The sequence below is a fragment of the Notolabrus celidotus genome, chromosome 15 (assembly GCF_009762535.1).
Source record: "Notolabrus celidotus isolate fNotCel1 chromosome 15, fNotCel1.pri, whole genome shotgun sequence".
In the NCBI taxonomy this organism is placed as follows: domain Eukaryota; kingdom Metazoa; phylum Chordata; class Actinopteri; order Labriformes; family Labridae; genus Notolabrus; species Notolabrus celidotus.
The window spans coordinates 4110994-4126503 of NC_048286.1; the positions used below are offsets into that span (position 1 = coordinate 4110994).

A 15510-nucleotide genomic window follows, 5' to 3' on the forward strand; every position below is an offset into this window, starting at 1 on the left:
GCCTTTACAATTACTACCCTCATCATTATAGGGTTGTCACTACACAGCATTAGTATTAGTACATGCCTCATTATTATTATTAGTTATTTGTACGTGTGCAGGTGTAATAATAATAATACATTCATTTATATCGTACCTTTTAAAATCATGTTTACAAAGTCCTTTACAGAGTGCAACACATAGTGAGATAAAACACAAAAGCACATGACAAAGGTAAGGAGAGCTAAAATGAGTTGAGTAAAAGACAATAATAAATACCATGCAGAAATTAAAAAAGTCAGTGATGAGTTAAGAAGTAAAAGCACATTTTTAAAAAGTGTGTTTTTAAAAAGAGATTTAAAAGAGGACAAGGATGTGGCTTGCCGGATCTGGTCCGGCAGGTCATTCCAGAGTGACGGGGCCCTGACTGCAAAGGCCCAGTCACCTCTGGTTTTTAACTTCTCCCTTGGAAGTTCCAAGAGGGACCTGCCGGAAGATCTCAGGCAGCAGTTGGGGACATACATTTTAAGGCATTCACTTAGGTACTCAGGGGCCAGTCCATTTATTGCTTTAAAAGTGAGTTTTTTAATCCCCCAGGGTTCGGTGCTTGGTCCCCTCTTCTTTACTCTCTACATCCTCCCAATCGGTCAAATCATCCGTCGTCATGGTCTCCGCTTCCACTGCTACGCTGACGACCTCCAACTTTACATTTCCACCAATTCCATAACTGCTCCTACCCTCTCCACCCTGACCAACTGCCTGACTGAAATTAAATCCTGGATGCAAAAAAACTACCTCCAACTCAACTGTGAAAAATCTGACCTCTTAATCATCGGCCCCAAATCCCTCACCACAACCACCAACAACTTCAACCTCTCCATCCACAATGCTTCCCTCACTCCGTCCTCACATGTTTACAACTTTGGTATTATTTTTGACTCCCATCTCACTCTGGAACAGCACATCAAGCACATCACCAAAACTGCCTTCTTCCACCTTAAAAATATCGCCCGTCTCCGTCCATCTCTCTCCTTTTCCACCGCTGAAACCCTAATCCACGCCTTTATCACTTCCAGACTCGACTACTGCCACAGCATCTTCTGCGGCCTTCCTTCAAAACAACTCAACAAACTACAATATATCCAGAACTCTGCCACCCGCCTGCTCACCCGCCCTTCCTTGACCACATCACCCCTGTCCTCCAAAACCTCCACTGGCCCCCCATCAAACAGCACATACATTTCAAAATCCTCCTCCTCACCCACAAAGCCCTCCATAATCAGGCCCCCTCTTACCTCACCGACCTGCTACACCACCACACCCCCTCCCGTAACCTCTAAACCTCCAACGCCCACCTCCTCTCCCTACCACCAGACACCAAGCACCGAACCTGGGGGACAGAGCTTTCTCTGTCGCCGCCCCCACCCTCTGGAACGCCTTACCACTTAACATTGAAACTGCCCCAACCTGTCCACCTTCAAAACACTCACCAAAACCCACCTATTTAGAAATGCTTTTAACGTATGATTGCTTTTAAATGTATTTTATTCATGTTTTTATTATTCTGTTGTTTTATCCTCTGTGCGGCGTCTTTGAGTTTTTAGAAAAGCGCTTTATAAATAAAATGTATTATTATCATTATTATTATTAAAATCTTAAAATCAATTCTAAAACCCGCAGGCAACCAGTGAAGGTAGGCTAAAATTGGTGTGATGTGTTCCCTTTTATTGGTGTGTGAGAGGAGTCTGGCAGGACTAACTGGAGTTTAGAGAGGTTGTGTTCGCTTAGGCAGGTGTAGAGTGAGTTACAATAATCTAATCGGGAAGTGATGGATGACCATTTCTAGGTTATGGTGTGAAAGGAAGGGTCTGACCTGAGAGATTGTGCGTAGCTGGTAAAAACAAGACTGAACTGTGGTTTTGATGTGTTGGTTGAAGTTAAGCTCTTTATCAAAGGTGATGCCAAGATTCTTGCAGTAGGGGGTGACAGGAGAACCAAGCTGAAGTGAGGAGAGAATCTGTGATGAGTGTGGACCTATGACAATGATTTCGGATTTGTCTGTGTTGAGTTAGAGGAAATTGTGCGACAGCCATACTTTAACTTCATTCAGACAGGAGTGGAGTGAGGACAGTTGGTTATGATTAGAAGGATCAAAGGAGAAGTAGAGCTGTGTGTCATCTGCATAAAAATGGAAATTGATATTGTGACTATGGATTAAATGACCTAGGGGAAGCATGTAAACAGTAAAAAGCAAAGGACCAAGGACTGACCCCTGAGGAACCCCGTAAAGCAATGATTCTGTGGATGATTTGCAATCACTGATACCAACACTAAAAGTCCAATGGTTGAGATAAGAATAAAACCAGTCTAAAACAGTGCCAGAGATGCCGACACATTCGTTAAAGTTGAGTGGTCTATTGTGTCAAAAGCGTCTGAGAAAACTAAAAGAAATAAAATGGAAGACTTGCCAGAATCAGCTGCTAAAAGAAGGTCGTTTAACATTTTGAGGAGGGCAGTTTCTGTGCTGTGGCCTGCTCTAAAGCCAGACTGGAATTTTTTGAAGAGTGAGTTTTCGGACATGAATGTGATGATCTGTTCAGCTACAATAGAAGAACTTTAGCTTAGAAAGGAAGTTTAGAGATGGGGTGGAAGTTATTAAGGTTAGAGCAGGGGCGTCAAACTTCTTCAGTTCAGGGGCCACATACAGCCCGAGTTGATCTGAAGGGGGCCGGACCAGTAAAATAATAACATAATAACCTAACCTAACTCTAAATGTCCCCCTTTGTTTTAGTGCAAAGAAGTACAAGTACATTCAGAAAATGTTTACATTTAATGAACTATCTTTAAACAGAAACAGCTGTTGTATCTATTGCCATGATGAGTCTCATAGTGGGCCGAATATTTTACTCTTTAAGCCCTGAAACCTGCTGCCAACATACCAAACACACAGGTTACCCATTCACCTGACACACACAGTGTACTGTTTACTGCAAAAGAACAGGTTATAATAATGAAGAAGGTAAAGTTGATTATTGTGGACCCCTCAGCTCCAGCATGAACAGTTTGCTTGCTGGACAGAGTTGTATGCAGGGGTGTAGTGCTAGTGTTAGTAGTTAGTGGATCATCTTATAGTGCTCTAAAAAGTCTTTATGAGTCTCAACCGGATTATGCAAACAGCGAGTCATCTATTTTCTCACTTTGGGAAAAAAAGTATTTTTCACTTTGCAAAGTCATTCTGCGGGCCGGATTGGAACCTCTGGCGGGCCGGTTTTGGCCCACGGGCCGCATGTTTGACACCACTGGGTTAGAGGGATCTAAGGAAGGTTTTTTCAGGAGTGGTTGCGCAATAGCGGATTGAAGATGATTAGGAACAATGGCGGATGCTAGGGAGGAATTGATGATTGTTGTAAGAAAAGGTTCAATAAATGGCAGGATCTTTTTGAGGAAATGAGTGCGGAGGATGTCAAGGGAGCAGGACGTAGGCTTCATGCTACTTATAATTTTGGCTAGATGCTCATTTGAGACAGGGTGAAATGAATTCAGAGAGCAGGACTAATGACTGAGGGAGTTAGTTGTGACACAGGGCAGTGGGGTTATTTGGCTTCTTTTGTTACTGAAGTAGGATAAAAACTCCTCACATTTCTCTGTGGACGGCTCAATGGCAACTGGGGGGGCATCTGTGGTGCGGCTGATGATGTTAAATAGTACTCTGGTGTTATGCTGGTTTTTTCACAATGATCTCCGCATAATAGCTTGCTCTAGCATTTTTGATTGATGAGTTTAATTGTTTCATTAAGATTTTGAGGTGAACTGTTAATTTGGTCGGCTTCCATTTTCTTTCTTTTCTATGACAATACTCTTAAGGGATTTGATTTCCTCCATCAATAGAGATGAAAAGGTAGAGTTGTCTTAAATAAAATGCAGTTATGGTCCAAAAACAGAGTGTCAGATCAGAGTATGTCATTTAAAATAATTCCATTATACAAGACAAGATCTAATGTGTGGCCTTTAACATGAGTAGGGCCAGTAGGGCTGGCAAAAAGATTCAACCAAATTTAAAAAGTCATTGGCAAAAGAATTATCAGGACAGCAAACATGGACATTAAAATCACCAAGGATGAGGGTATTTTCATATTTTGGTATGACAATGGATAAGAACTCTGAGAATTCAGTGAGGAAACCAGTTGTGGATTTAGGTGGTCTGTAAACCAGGGTACAGAGAGTCTGTGAGCTGCCCGGAATGACAAAACTGAAAGACTCGAAACTGGAGAATGTGCCAAAGTTCATAGAGCGGCACTTTAAGTTATTCTTATAAGCAACAGCCAGGCCGCCCCAACGACCAGTGAGTCTGGGCTGATTAAAGTAAGTACAGCCAGGGGGACAAGTTTCCACGAGAGGGACAACATTACCTTCTGTCAGCCAGGATTCAGTGATGAAGAAAAAGTCTAGATCATTGCTTACAATAAGGTCATTACAAAGAAATGATTTGTTAGAGAGGGATCTAACATTAAGGAGACCAACCTTAGAAGCTAGGATGACAGGCTGTACAGTATTCAGTACAGGTTTAGTGTTAACAGTGATGAGGTTATTGTTATTAGCACAGTCATTTGTTTTGAGGGTTTTTGATCTCATCATAGGCTTTCTGGCTTGGTTATTGATTAGTACGGGGATAGTCACACTGCTGGGGGGGGGGGGGGGGGGGGGGGGTTGGGGCTATCCAGAATGGGGGCCTGAACAGACATATGTCAGTCTGCTAAAAGAAGTACGGCATATTTTACATTCAGTGTAAACTGCTCCACCCCCTGTCTTAAAGGGTGGACACCATCCCATTTCAGTCGATGACCTTTATTCCAGAAAGAATCAAAATGGTCAATAAATCAAACATAAACATAACCAGCAGTGACGCAGAAAGACTGGAGCCAGGAATTCAGGGCAAAGAGGCGACTAAAGCGCTCAGAGCCCTTTCTCACTGTAGGAATCAGACCAGACACAATACAAGTTTTCCCTAGACTCTCAACAGTAGTCATCAGTGACTCCAACTCATAGTGGAGTTTGTCTACTCATGACGTCATTGGTCCCCAGGTGCAGAATCACAGTGTGAACAGAGGGATGAAGAGCGATAATGGCTGGAGCTTGCTCGATCATGTCAGTGACTTTAAAACCAGAGAAACAGTATGTAATAGTGTGAGGAAGTTCAACAAATCTGACTATTGAGTCACTGAGTAGCAGGACTTGATGCTGCGCGTCTGAGGAGTCAGCACCATGGCCATAGACGGCAAGTTTGTGCTGAGCTGCTTGATAGGCTGCTAGCACGCTAGCTGCAGTAGGACTGGCATACCTCCGGTTGCTTGAATGCGACCGAACTGGAGATAGCGGGCCAATCAGGTGCTGCAGGTCTCGGGGCGGCAGGACCAGGAGCTTCAGGATCAGGGGCAGCCAAACAGGGAGCAGTAGAGCCAGGAGCAGCAGTCCGGGGAGGTCAGCCGTTGCCGCTTGGACACAGGAGGGAGGTCTGGAGAGAAGCCGGGGACCCTGGAGACCCGCTTTCTGACCCTGAGCACTCTGCCAGGGTCTGAAGCACGGGGAGAAGAAGAGGGTAACTCTTCTGCAGAGCCTTCTGCACCACTCGCCACCTCAGCTAGTGGGAGAGAGTGGGGGAATGACATGCGGGAAAGGAGCCACAGGCTGGATTTGAACCCGGGCCGCCTGCTACATGGGCACACAACTTAACCAGTAAGCCAAGTCTGCGCCCACACCACAGGATCATATAACGGTAAGTATATACGTTTGCTCGTTTTAACCACTGTGGCCCAAGTCCTGGGACCCTGGCTAGTCAAGGCGGGTTCAGTTCCCGTGTCGAGTCTGGCTAGGTGGGACACCAACTGGGTATGTCGCTGGAGGAGCTCATTGATCAAGCCTTCGATCTGTTCAAGATCTTGCTTGATGTCGGAGAGCTCTGAAAAGCCCATCGTCGATTGTCACCCAGTCGCTCAAGTGGAATAAGCCATGACTGTGGATGGATAAGCAGCAGATGCGGTTGAGCTGAAACTGTTTGTTTTTAGCCAAATGCTAGCTCGTAGTAGACAGACGACTAGCAGGTCAGGCCAGATAATGGCACACAAGAGGGTCGGAGAGGTTAGTACTAAACGATATGAATTAAAATAGTCTGAGCATAAGAGCTTGTTTAAAAATACGAGCTAAAAACACAATAGAAGACGCTTAAAAGACAGCTGAGTCAGAGAGCAACCAGATACAGAGACGTGCGCACGGCCATCTCGGATGTGGCAATATTTGCCCATTCTTCTTTACAAAAAAGCTCTAAATCCATCAGATAGTGAGGGCATCTCCTGTGCACAGCCCTCTTCAGACCACCCCACAGATATTCAACTGGATTCAGATCTTTAAAAAGCACATCTCTAAGTGCTTTCTAAAGTCATTTATCTGGGTCCTTTAAATCCTATTTATTACCTACAGCTAAATGTTCTCTGACCTACAGTAACCTCTGCATCCTCAGCTTCTGCTGCTTTCTGCTCTTTATTTAAAGAAGGAAGAGACTTCCTCTGCATCTCCACCTGAGGTTATCAGGTAGAGTTTAGTGTTTAATAACTTCACCTGTGATATTGTGAAAGAACACTCTTAGCGTCATAAACTCTCCTGGTGAACTTTAAAGAGGATGCTGCGTTATTGCACGTCACAACTTAAGTTAGTGAGCAAGAGCAGGGCTAAACCACTTTAATGAGGGATGGATCAAATCTTTAAACAGTGCAGAAGTTTGTTGAACTAATAATTTATGTCAACACGTTTTTTAAAAAGGGTCAATGCTCTAAAAAACACTTGAGCTACCGGTGTCACAGATCTACCTGTCTGTGTGTCTGTGTTTACCTGCTGTCAGAAATAATCTCATGCAGCATCTTTTGGATCAAACCATCTACAGAGAGAGGAGGAGTGGATGCTTTTTCAAGGTGTGGACATAAGGCTAAAGTAGAGGACTTCTTGAAAAACGGTTAGAATTAGAGGAATCAACTTAAAAATATGGCATAAAAATACAGTTTTCTGCAGACGGGGCCGAGTCTGCCTCGTATTTGGCAAACTGTGAGAGAGTCTGACCGGAGCACTCTTCACGGTGTGTGTTCGTCGCTCCACAGAGAAATGTTTCAGCACTTTGCTGTCAGAAAGCCAAATCATGTTGGCATTGTTTGTGGACGCACCAAAGAACTGGTGGCGTTTCTTGTAAACACTGAGGGGAGAGGGGAGCAGTGTTTGTTACAGGAAGACTGGATATTCAAGATGTGCACGTTTCTAAAAAATTAAATGGTTCAAACAAGAGTGTGAGTCATGTTTAGGATCAGATCATATGATGGTACATATTTGCTGAGTCAGGGTGATGACGCACCTTCCTTTATTTGGCAAGGTAAGCAGGCGTGGCTGTAGAAGGAGAGTTCCCAACGTGTCCTCTTTGTACTGAAAACAATCTTCAGCAGTCCAAAGTCTTTGTGTTGGATTTGTTGATCTGTTTTTGAAGATGAAACAGACTAAACTAACAAAACATCCTATCAGCCCTTTCACCACGGGCAAAGACCACATGCCTCCTTTAGCCCAACACCTGTGCCAATTAGTGCTGCTCTTCAATGTGCTCTGGGAGCTCACTCTGGGTGCTGCTCACAGCGCCTCCCAGTGATAACACTACAAACAAATAATGGTTCCAACACAGAGGGAAAGAGGAAGCAGAGTAGCTGCAGGTATCTGTCTGAGGAACTCTTTGAACTCAGACTGGACTGTAGATTTTTACTGAATTAGTGCTAAACTGTGACAACACAGGGGAACGAGGAGAGGCTGCAGTCTCATTTTAAACCACAAATAGAATTGCAGCAGTCACAGATTTCAACTCGTCTTTATTGCAGGAGATTTAAAAACAAGGTCCACCACTTTTAGGCTTTAACTTTCCTATCAGGCTTGGACCAGCTCTTAGTCATGCTGCAATAGGCTTAGACTGCTGGGGGACTGGACATGCACACGCACATTACTGACTTAATGTACCCCCATAAAACTTACAAACCATATGCTATGAGGGGAATTTTCTATGCACTCATAGTTTCTTCAAGATAAAAGGTTCCCTAACTAGCTGATCACTTTTAATAATCCCTCCACACAGCGGTAACATCTTCCCAGCCACACTCTTATCTCACTTTTTACAACATTAGTTTCAACACCTGTTTAGAATCTGCAGTCAAACGCACAATTAACACGACTGGTTCCATTTAGTAATTTATTTTTCTTGTCTTCAGTCTCACATTGTTTCAATGAAGCGCACACATTTTGACTCTGTAAGATTATAAACACAGTTCTGTCATGTTCATTGTTCCTTGTCTCTGAGTTACCTGGCTGTGGGAGGATGGCACTTCCTTGGTTGAATAAAAGGCGTGGCCAAGGGTGGAAAGGACTTCTATGCTGAATCCAGCTGAGTGGAGGAGGCTTAGTTAGTGTGCCTTTATTTCTCCACACATAGTGTTCTGTGTTCCTTCCAAACAACTCAACTTTGGTCTCATCTGTTCACAGAATATTTTCCAGTCGTGCTATGGAACATCCAGGCGCTCTTTTACAAACTTCAAACGTGCAGTGGCTTCCTCTGTGGTGTCCTCCCATGAACTCCATTCTTGTTTAGTGCTTTACGTATCGTAGATTTGACAACAAAGATGTTAGCATGTGCCAGAGATTTGTTTAAGTGTTTATCTAACACTCGAGGATTCTTCTTCACCTCATTGAGCGTTCTGCACTGTGCTCTTACAGTCATCTTTACAGGACAGTCATTCTTCGGGAGAGTAGTAACCGTGCTGAACTGTCTCCTTTCATAGATCATTTGTCTGACTGTAGATGATGAACATCCAGACTTTCAGAGATACTCATGTAACCCTTTCTAGCTTCATGCAAGTCAACAATTCTTAATCATAAGTCTTCTGAGAGCTCTTTTGTGCGAGGCATGGTTCACATCAGGTAATGCTTCTTGAGAATACCAAACTCAAACCTGGTGTGTGTTTATTATAGCACAGGTCAGCTTTAACCAACACCACCAACCTCTTCTTACAGATCAGACACCAGGTAGGCAGACTTCAGACTCTAATTAGCTCTTAGAGAAGTCATTAGCCTTAGGGTTCACATACTTTTTCCACCCTGCACTGTGAATGTTTACATGCTGTGGTCAATAAAAACATGAAAACATATAGTTTTTTGTGGCATTAGTTTAAGCAGACTGTGTTTGTCTATTGTTGGGACTTAGATGAAGATCAAAACTTATTTCATGACCAATTTATGCAGAAATCAGGTAATTTAAAAGGGTTCACATACTTTTTCTTTCAACTGTATTTATGAAAGATTACACGCCCTTTCTTTTGTAATAACCTGCTCTCTGTGGAACACAGTAAAACCTGAAAACCTTCCCTCTTCCTAAAGGTTAGGGCTCCACCTGATCAAATTATGTCTCCCATCCCTTCATACGTCAGCAGCTATGAGAATGGGTGTGAACAGCATAGATAAAAAACCTCATTTACCACAGAGAGCAGAAAGCTGTTGTACATCAGAGCTCAGACACTGTTTCTATCTGGAGTTAGAGAAACTCTTTGACCGTCACTGAGAAGAGAAATGGATAAGAACCAGCTGAACCGAGAGAGACTCTGCTGTTCCATCTGTCTGGATCTACTGAAGGATCCGGGGACTGTTCCCTGTGGACACAGCTACTGCATGAAGTGTATTAAAACCCACTGGGATGGAGAGGATGAGAAGAGAGACTACAGCTGCCCTCAGTGTAGGCAGACCTTCACACCGAGGCCTGACCTGAGGAAAAGCACCATGTTAGCAGATTTAGTGGAGGAGCTGAAGAAGACTGGACTCCAAGCTGCTCCTGCTGATCACTGCTATGCTGGACCTGAAGATGTGGCCTGTGATGTCTGCACCGGGAGGAAACTGAGAGCCAGTAAGTCCTGTCTGCAGTGTCTGACCTCTTTTTGTGAGAAACACCTTCAGCCTCATCTTGAATTACCGGTCTATAAGAAACACAAGCTGGTGGAGCCCTCCAAGAAGCTCCAGGAGAACGTCTGCTCTCGTCATGGTGAGGTGATGAAGATGTTCTGCCGTACTGATCAGCAGTCTGTCTGTTCTCTCTGTTTAATGGACGAACATAAAGGACACGACACAGTCTCAGCTGCAGCAGAAAGGACTGAGAGGCAGAGAGAGCTTGAGGGGACTCGACTAAACATCCAGCAGAGAATCCAGGACAGAGAGAAAGATGTGAAGCTGCTTCAACAGGAGGTGGAGGTTATCAACGGCTCCGCTGATCAAGCAGTGGAGCACAGTGAGGAGATGTTCACTGAGCTGATCCGTCTCATGGAGAAAAGACGCTCTGATGTGAAGCAGCAGGTCAGATCCCAGCAGGAAACTGAAGTGAGTCGAGTCAAAGAGCTTCAGGAGAAGCTGGAGCAGGAGATCACTGAGCTGAAGAGGAGAGACGCTGAGCTGCAGAAGCTGTCACACACAGAGGACCACAACCAGTTTCTACAGGACTACCCCTCACTGTCAGGACTCAGTGGATCCACACACTCATCCAGCATCAAGACCCGCCCTCTGAGGTACTTTGAGGATGTGACAGCGACTGTGTCAGGAGTCAGAGATAAACTACAGGATGTTCTGAGAGAGGGATGGACAAACATCTCAGAGACAGGGACTGAAGTGAATGTTTTACTGTCACAACCGAGACCAGGACCAGAGCCCAAGACCAGAGCTGAGTTCTTAAAATACTCACGTGACATCACACTGGATCCAAACACAGCACAGAGACAGCTGTTATTATCTGATGGGAACAGAAAAGTAACATATGTGAGACAGCCTCAGTCTTATTCTAGTCACCCAGACAGATTCACTGATTGGAGTCAGGTCCTGAGTAGAGAGAGTCTGACTGGACGTTGTTACTGGGAGGTGGAGCGGCGAGGAATAGTTTTTGTAGCTGTTGCATACAAGAATATCAGCAGAGCAGGGAGGTCATATGAATGTGTGTTTGGACGCAATGACAAATCTTGGTCTTTATATTGTTTCAACAACAGTTATAACTTTTTGTTCAACAAAGCGCAGACTCCTGTCTCAGGTCCTCAGTCCTCCAGAGTAGGAGTGTACCTGGATCACAGAGCAGGTATTCTGTCCTTCTACAGCGTCTCTGAAACCATGACTCTCCTCCACAGAGTCCAGACCACATTCACTCAGCCTCTACATGCTGGACTCTATGTTTATTCTGGATCCACAGCTGAGTTGTGTAGGCTGAAATAGACAGAAGTCATTTCAGGGACAGTGGGTTCAATTCTGTGTTTGAATTCTTCAACTTGATTTTTATTCCTGTTTGTTGCTGAGAGCTGATTGCTGTCAGCTGTCAATCAAACTTGGTGGGCGGGACTTTGACATCTTCTCCTTTGTTGTGTAAATGTTTGAGTTTGTTGAAGTTACACTTCTTCCTGTGTCTGTTTAGCCATGGAGGCTTTGACTGCTCATAATGATTTCTGTTCACCTGAACTGACATTTCTCTGCATGAAAATATCAACTTGTCTCTGCTCTAGATGTTGGCTGATTATTTGTATTGATGCATTTTTATGCTGTTGTTTCTGATCTGATTCATGAGTCTGAAGAGAGGAAGCAGCAGACCTTTCTTTAATGTTCAGATTTTGTTCTCTCCACTTTGTACTTTTGTAGAAATTGTATCATCACATTCAAATACATTTGTTGGCCAGTTCAGAACAGTGTGAATTTGAACTTTGAGCTTTGTTCCTTTTTAAAGCCCCAAAAAAGAACAAAGACATAAACAATGATAAAATAATAACACTTGTTATTAACAAATGTCCTTAACTTGTGTGTTTGTTCAGAGCTCTGTTTGAATTTGAAATGACCAGTAAAACTCAACATCAGTTCAACTGTCCACTCTTGTGTTTTTTCTTCTGGACCCGGGTACTAATAGGATTCATTTCTTGAATCCTTCTTTCTTCTTCTTCAGTTGTAAAGATGCAGCTCTCTTTGTAAAGTGTGTTAAAGTTCAGTTCAGTGGAGTCAAAAGGTTTGGAGTTCAGTCAGCTCTGTTTCTTTCTCCTTCACTTCGTTAGTTAGTGCGGGGCTCCCTTTCTTTTTTCATCTGTAAAGTCACATCTGGAATTACAACAAAGAAACAGACAAATCCAAAGTCCTGGACCTGATCCTGGACCTCTCTACCCGAAGCTGCTGTGGTGGTCTGTCTGTGGCCCGCTTCTGGAACTGCAGCTTGCAGATGAGTTGTTGAATCATGTAGTTATCTCTGAACATTTGATGATTAGCAGGTGAAATAAAAGCAATACAGAGATCAAACCATCAATATAGAAAAAGCATTTAAAGATAAAAGTGATGAAAGACATTCAAATAGAATAAATGAAGCTAAGAAGCTAAAAGACAATAACAAAAGGTAAAGGCATGAAAAGAGACCAAAGCAGTCAAATCAATCAATAAATCAAGATGAATGAAAGCAATAAAAGCAGTGAATGAAATATTAGGAGAGTCAAACAATGAAAGGAAAAGAAGATGAGATAGAAAGTCAAATGATAATAAAGGCAGTAAGAAGACGACATTACATCAAAGCTAATCTCTCAAAGTGAGTTTAAGAAGTGATTTCAAAGATTCTGCCAGCCTTATCTCCTTGGGCAGGCCGTTCCAAAACCTAGGGGCCCTGATTGAAAATGCTCGGTCCCCTTTAGATTGAAGACTTTGGAACAGCCAGGAGGTTCCCACCCGAGGATCTAAGGCTGCGGGTCGGCTCATATTGTGTTAAAAAATCTGAAATATAGCGTGTAGCCAGACCTGTGTTCCAAACAGCTCTCAGGAACAGATGGGTGACGTCACGGATACTACGTCCATATTTTATACAGTCTATGGTCCTACACAAAGTATATTTGCAGTCAGTTATATCCCCTTCTTTTTGTCACTTGAAAAAAATACAGAGGACATGTCCTCGGTGTCCTCACTTGTAGTTACGGCCCTGATCCAGCATCTTGCCTTTGGTTGCATTTAAATGGAAATCCTTTAAATGGAGATATACCAGTGTATTAGCTCTTTATGCATAAGCTCCCACTGTAGGGAGATGCAGCACTTTGTAATCAATATTGCTTGCTAATACATTGGTGATTGATAAGCTGGTAATAGTTGAACATCAGGGTAGAGTTCAAATATTATAGACATGATTCTCATAGTGATTACTAGTGATGGTGAAAGAAAGCTACATGAATGTTTTCTTGTGTTTGTTGAGCCCTCTAGATGTTCTCTGTTCAACAAAGGGTTGAAGGACACTGAATTGCCATTCATTTAGACTTTATTTTCAAACCAAGAGCGCCATCTAGAGGAGTCAAAAAATACAACTAATGGTTCATGAAGCTTCATTTGCCCATCACTAGTGATTACAAGCTTGGCAATTTAGTGTTTTCATAGCAGGGGAAGGTCAAATAGCACTTCGTCCAACGTGGATACACTCAAACAAAATAAAATATCAATCACTCAATCTTTATTTGTATAGCGCCAAATCACAACAAACGTTATCTCAAGACGCTTTTACAAACAGAGCAGGTCTAGACCACTCTATGTCAAATTATGAACAGAGACCCAACTTCAAGACAGGGTAAGACTCAGTCTGACCCCACCTTAATCCATCATGAGCATTGCACATCGCAGTATTTAGCTAGTTACAGTGGAGAGGAAAAACTTCCTTTTAACAGGCAGAAACCTCAGGCAGAACCAGAGTCATGTTAGACAGACATCATGCCTCGACTGAGTTGGGTCTGGAAAGACAGATAGAGGGGAGTTAGAGAGAGAAGTGATAGTGATGAGACGAGTCGTAGAAGCTGTTGCCGCTGGAGTCCAGCACGTCCGTATCAGCTGGAGTCCAGATCGTCCGCAGCAGGAGGACGTCTACGGCAGCTCAGAGGAATCTACGAGACAATGGAGCTCAGGGACTCCAGAAAGGTCTATGGTTAGTAACTTTAATGGGACAGGGAGAGTTAAAGTAAGTGATGAGGGCGTTGGGGGGAAGGGGGTGAGCTAGGATCCCAGTGTGTCAGTGTGCCAGTTCCCCCGGCAGTCTAGGCCTATAGCAGCATGACAAAAGCTGGTCCAAGCCTGATCCAGCTCTAACTATAAGTTTTATCAAAAAGGAAAGTTTGAAGCCTACTCTTTAAAGTAGAGAGGGTGTCTGCCTCCCAGACCCTGACTGGTAGATGATTCCAAAGGAGAGGGGCCTGATAACTGAAGGTTCTACCTCCCATACTACTTTTAGAGATTTTAGGTATAACTAGCAAGCCTGCATGTTGGGAGCGTAGAGTTCTAGAGGGGTGATAGGACACTATGAGCTCTTTAAGATACGAGGGTGCCTGATTTTTAAGGGGTTTGTAGGTTAAAAGAAGGATTTTAAATTCTATTCTACATTTAAATAAATAAATCTTGCTTTGCATTATTTAGCGAACATAAATATTTAACATCCTTCCCTTGTGGTAAAATCTCTTATTGATGTGTTTTGTTCCTTGTTTTTTGTCTTGTATGTTTTGATTCCTCATTTGACTAATTTGTATATTTTGGGTACCACTTTAAAGGCCAATGAATATTTCTGACAAGTTATTTCTGGCTTTTTCAATCTTTCAGCACAGCAGCTTAATTTTCCTCAGAACTTCGCTTACAGCATGTGGATGTTCCTTTAAGAGAAACTTCTGATCATTAATGCAACAAAATAAAACACATTATAGTTCACCTTTTTCACCATAATTTACAGTAAATTCTAGTTAAATAGCAATTTGATATGGCAGATTTTACGGATAATGATGATTCATTTAATTGGGATTTCATGTATGATTTACATCATTTCATTGCAAGTATTACTGAAAGAACTAGTTTAATCACAGCTTAGTCATGCTATTTAAGCAGGAAAAGGCTGTTGAATTTACATCCTTAGAATTTAATTTTATTGTATATCATAACAGTTTTTAACAGTACAGCGTACAGGTTTCTCTGTAAAAGGTTTACATTTTTAATGTAATTATAACGTCATTATTCTGGCAAGCACAGCTGCCAATGTTTTTCCATAAAAACAACATAATTTTTTTTACAGTGTAGTCTTCAAATCTGGCACACAATGCTGCAGGAGCCCGTATTGGTCTGCAGCGCTTTCATGATGTCACTTCCCCTCTTTTTAAAATGAAATAACTTATTAAAACCCTCAGAACTATTATTTGTATCAGTAGATTAGGTGTTTTAAAAAGATACTAGGGAAATCAAAAAATATACATGCAATAATTAAGCCAAATGTGTCAGAAATAGCACGAGGACATAAATGAGCATCACCAGAGTTTACTATAATTAAAAAAAATAAAGTTCTAATATATTGCTCTCAATAAAGTCCTCATCAAGGATGCAGGGTTTATGACCTCTGATTTCATTTGATATCAAAATGTTATCGTGGCATTTTCTGTTGCCTTGTGATTTTGTTTAATACTG

The 15510-nt window shown here is 42.6% G+C and overlaps 1 protein-coding gene across 1 annotated transcript; it reads left to right on the top strand.

Moving 5' to 3' along the window:
* The first annotated feature begins 9615 nt into the window (after positions 1 to 9615).
* Positions 9616 to 11924, top strand: LOC117826247 (tripartite motif-containing protein 16-like). Its single transcript, XM_034702184.1, has one exon. The coding sequence runs from the start codon at positions 9616 to 9618 to the stop codon at positions 11287 to 11289; it is 1674 nt and encodes a 557-aa protein (XP_034558075.1). The 3' UTR covers positions 11290 to 11924.
* Positions 11925 to 15510: the final 3586 nt, after the last annotated feature.

Coding starts and splice junctions, on each gene's coding strand:
- LOC117826247 (XM_034702184.1), top strand. CDS start 9,616: ATGGATAAGAACCAGCTGAACCGAGAGAGACTCTGCTGTTCCATCTGT.